Source organism: Apaloderma vittatum, unplaced genomic scaffold (genome assembly GCF_000703405.1).
Source record: "Apaloderma vittatum isolate BGI_N311 unplaced genomic scaffold, ASM70340v1 scaffold13116, whole genome shotgun sequence".
In the NCBI taxonomy this organism is placed as follows: Eukaryota; Metazoa; Chordata; class Aves; order Trogoniformes; family Trogonidae; genus Apaloderma; species Apaloderma vittatum.
Genome location: NW_009721368.1, coordinates 1 through 4,689, shown reverse-complemented (window position 1 = coordinate 4,689; position 4,689 = coordinate 1). Strand labels below are relative to the sequence as shown.

Sequence of the window (4,689 nt, the reverse complement as noted above, 5' to 3'; positions counted from 1 at the left end):
GAAGAGCGGAGACACAGATACTCACCATCCCTTGTCAGGTTCATGCCACCGAACACCAGAGGACCGATGAACTGAGCTTTGATGTCTCCCTCCAGGTAGATAAATATCGTAGGCAGGTTCTTATCAGGGTAGTTGGGGATGCAGGTAGTAGAGATAGCTTTGATGAATTTCACATCTCTGAACTTCCTTGCAAGGCCGCTCATATGTTGATTTATTAAGGCACAGAGTGGAATTCTGGGGAAAAAAAAAGAGTATTAGACACACACGAGGAAACTAAATAACAAATTAGACAGTAATCTGGTTCAGAAGAAAGGTCAGAAATATCAGCTCACTAAGGAGCATTTAAAGAAAGACAAATGTACCAAAAGCAATTTCTGAATACTTTTGTTGTGTAGTATTCCAGCATTTAAAGAAAATCAGCGTCACTGGAGGTTTTGGTGGGTGGTGGGTTTTCTGTTTTATGATACTAGCAATACCACCTTGAAGAAATTTACTTACGGTATTCAGAAATTGCATGAGCGAGGGTGAAATAGAAAGAAAAGTAGCTCCTGGAAGATAGTTTGCAAATGACAACAGGCGCTTGTGAGGCAGAGACAAAAATCAAGCATTTCTAACCCTTTGCAGACAATTCTAGCAACTTATCAGACCATCTTGACAATTTTTTTGCATCATGTGACAGGACTGGAAACCTTGTTCACTCCATTTTCATGCCTCTAGAAACCAGACTAAAGACACACAGTGATCCTTGTAATGCACAGCCCCTCACGCTTTATGCAGAATAATGTCCAAAGCTTGGCTATTTCAGTGGCAGCAGCTACCTCTACGGCAGCTGTGTGGTAAAAGTCATGCTGTGCTGTATGGAGGATAAAAAAGCCACTTCATGGTGACACTGTTTTATAGCTAAGCTGCGTAGTCATGAGGCAACAGTAATGAAATTACTAATTCAACTTTTTTTACTTCTTCGAACCCCAGAATCAGTTCCTTATTTTCCACAATAACTACGCATCTGTCTAGAGTACTTTTTGCTATTGATAGTGAAAGGTTTAAAGGTAAAAAACAAATTCTTACCCTTGTTTGTAGAGATGCAGGACTACCCATATACCTTTTCCAGCTTTCGTAACTTCCTGAACGTAATCTTTTCCTGAAATCTCCAAAACTTCTCCAAATTTATTCCTCATTTGAGTTGCTTTCATTTCCGCTAACCTTTGCTGCCTGAACAGCAAGGAATGGGAAACGGAGAACAGATGTTTTTGGCAGAACAATACTTAAAGGAGCTAGTTGAAACACAGACTTCAGCAGCACATTACAAACTTCTAAAGCCCAGAGCCACAAGAGCAAGTTGATACAGTCAATAGATCCTCTTACATTTGCATCACAAGTTAAAACCACCAACGTGCACAAAGTACAACTATGCTTCATAAACTTTTTTTCCTCATTTCTGCCCTCAGCAGACATTTCTTCTGCAGATACTACACTACCAAACTAACTAGCAAAACCTAAAAGAGGTGGTAGAGATAAAGAGATAAAGGAAAACCAACACTGTAATTATGTAAATCCACAACTTGACCTTATTCACACAAAACCAGAAAAATCTTGGAGGTGATTTTCAAAGCTCTCAATCCCCAGTCGTGCACTCAGCAGATGCACGTTACTTCTGCAAAACTACGTTGTAAAGGACACTGAATTTAAAACCAGTTATTCTATTAAAGACACTCAGAAGTGCTGCAAGAGACCAGAAACACAACCCATATCTTTTGTGATCAGGCCTAACAACATCCTTCCTCTCTTCAACAACATCTAACAGCATATAAAAGAGAAAACCTCAAATTTTCATTAGAGACAAATTTTGTGTGCTGCTCTGACCTGTACATTTCAATAGCTTTCTCATCCTCCTCACTAAATTCATCTTCGTTCTCTTCCAGCTCTTCCAGAGTCATGTCCTCATAAGTTTTCACTAGAATGGAAGAAACATCAAGTCAGCAAAAGCCTTGTTCCAGGACTAAAACTGACCAGCTTTTATCATTCCAACAGAATTTATGTACTTCAAGGACAGATCAACTATGGGAAATAGGGGGTTTTTAAAGTTATTGCTGTTACTGGATTTTTAGAAAATATTACATGCTTTTGACATAGAGATAGAAAGACAACGGTATAAAGGACTCTGAGCTGGAGGCTGCCTACACAAGTTCCTGCACTAGCTTTCAAGTTTGGTGGCTGCAGCAAAGATGTACCTAACACACACACAGCATGGCAGGGATGCCTGAACAACGGAGGAAGAAGGAAGTAACGTCATGAGATACTCTTACTTGCACATTCACATGGCAGACTGCCTTCCTTGAATTTTCAAACGTTTACTTGTATAAAGATATGGGGCTGACATCAAGAACAAAGCTTTCCTGTGTTAGAAGGATCCACATGTTCAGGAACGTATTTTCTTGATACTGCTAACAACTGTGGATTACACGAGAAGCAGCTGTGGTATCTCTTACAGATACGGGAAAGGACACATTGCTTTACAGGCCCATAAACATTACTGCAGGCCATTTCTTTCAACAAGCTTTCCCCAGGAGCCATTCCAAGACTTGTCCTGCTGCTGCCCAGGTTGGCTGGTCACTCACCAAGAGACTTCTGAAGGATGGCAAGCTGCTCCTCTTCCTTTGCACGCTCCTTTTCCTCCAGGTTTTCCTTCGGAGGAAGGATACCTTTCTTGCGCAAGATGTCATTCCACTCCGTGTCTTTATTAGGGTCCTAGGACGCAACAAAATGGATGACGCACGTTCAAGGTGAACTTTACCACTTGCAGAAGTTAACACAGGCACTGTTTTTCAAGAGACACAGTGTGTTGCTAAACTGGTAGCTGCCTGGATGGTGCCAGAAAGTCACTGTGTGCATCCTCCCGATGCTAAGGCTTCTCTGCAGCCCTGGACCACTACCCTGAATCATAGAATCATTCAGGCTGGAAAAGACCCTTGGGATCAGAGTCCAACGATTAACCCTACTCTGCAAAGCTCAGTCCTAAACCATATCCCCCAACACTACATCTAAACGACCTTTAAAAACATCCAGGGATGGTGACTCAACCACCTCCCTAGGCAGCCTATTCCTATATCTGACTACTACTGACTTGTTGAACCTCATGAGGTTCTTCAGCTTGTCCAGGTCCCTCTGGAGGATATCCTGTGCCTCTGGCACGTCGACTGCACCACTCAGCTTGGTGTCATCTGCAGACTTGCTGAGGGTGCACTCAATCTCACTGTATATATCATTGAGGAAGATTTTATACATCACTCATCCCAGCATGGACCCCTGAAAGGAAGTAACAAAATTCTTGAAGATGTTCACAAAAATACAGCTATCAGTACCATATTTCTGTCTGTGTGTTAGTTGTTCTAGAATGTTACCTCATGCTCACTGGGCACCGTTTCTTTTGTTCTCCATGACAGCAAAAGCTCATTTTTTAATGAATTTGGACAGATTTATTTTGCTAAATTCCCTGGCACCTATGCAAAAGTTTGACTTTTAAAGTCTTGTAAATTAACAACAGTCATCGTTAATGAGCAATAGAGGATTATTTCAACCACAAAAATTATTAAAATGAAGCACTTCACAACAGAAGTTGAAGAAACACTATTTCCTTATAGTTGAGCCATGTTCTGTGCAGAGTGATTTTCATAGAATCATAGAATGGCCTAGGCTGGAAGGGACCTTAATCCAACCTCCCTGTCATGGGCAGGGACACCTCTCAATTAGATCAGGTAACACATGGGGACACTGCGTTGGGACGTACTGGTAAGAAGACAGTCAAACCACCAGCCTTGCAGATCTAACGCTGGATATATGGGAAGTCTCCTTGGCTCGTTCGAGCCAATGTGACTACACCAAGTGCTTAGAGAGAAGCAAGCACAGCCTCTTCCCTACAAGACTGTTTTTAGGGCAACAAATCTAAATCTAAGCCTAGAGAGTTAGCAAAAGTTAAAAAGAGACTTGACTGTGAAATAGCTGCGATAATCCTTCAAAATAAAGCCAACAGGAACCCATGTACTGTTGAGAAGCTTATTGGGAGCCTTCTAAGTTACATATCAATTTTATTTCTTAAAATAAATAAGAAGTGGGTGATAAGCACTCACAGACTGATTTTGGTTCTTTACTGTCTTGACCTAAGTTCACGTTGAAAAGCAAATACAATACGTACTGCTTTGTTACAGCTTGTATCAATATAGTTTAGGCCAGGCCAGCTCCAGGACATCTCTCTTCTCTAGACTAAAACATGGTACTGCTAGATTACAGGCGGGAGAAATAAGAAAGAAAACAAAGTAGCACAGCAAACTGCACACCCGATTGCTACTTTCGTGTGTGTCTGTGACTGCGGTGATTTACCCTCTCCCCCGACACAGCATTTCACAGCATTTTTTTTCCCCACGGGGGCGCCCAAACACTCACCCACCCATCCGCTCGCTCACCGCAGTGGCCAAATAAAGACCGTGGGTGGAAACAAATAAACCAACAAAAAAGACCTAAAACCCCACAACACAGCAAAGCACCCCAAAAGCAAGCCGTGGAGCTTCATAATAAGACTTCCACAAGACAGACACCTCCGCCCCTAGCAAGGGGGATAAAACCGGCCTCTCCCTCCCCTCCCTAAGGCCACTCCGCCGGCGGGGGCTGCCCACGGGTGCCGGCGGGCCCCGG

General features: G+C 42.6%; 1 protein-coding gene across 1 annotated transcript in view; it reads right to left on the bottom strand.

The window, feature by feature from the left end:
- PDCL3 (phosducin-like 3) overlaps positions 1-2,748 on the bottom strand; it is a gene marked incomplete at its 5' end in the record, with an annotated part of 5,287 nt that extends 2,539 nt beyond the window's left edge. The window contains 4 exons of the mRNA XM_009871362.1: positions 26-234; positions 1,069-1,212; positions 1,864-1,954; positions 2,619-2,748. Of these exons, the coding sequence (XP_009869664.1) occupies positions 26-234; positions 1,069-1,212; positions 1,864-1,954; positions 2,619-2,748 (574 nt within the window). The remainder of the gene's footprint in view (positions 1-25; positions 235-1,068; positions 1,213-1,863; positions 1,955-2,618) is intronic.
- Positions 2,749-4,689: the final 1,941 nt, after the last annotated feature.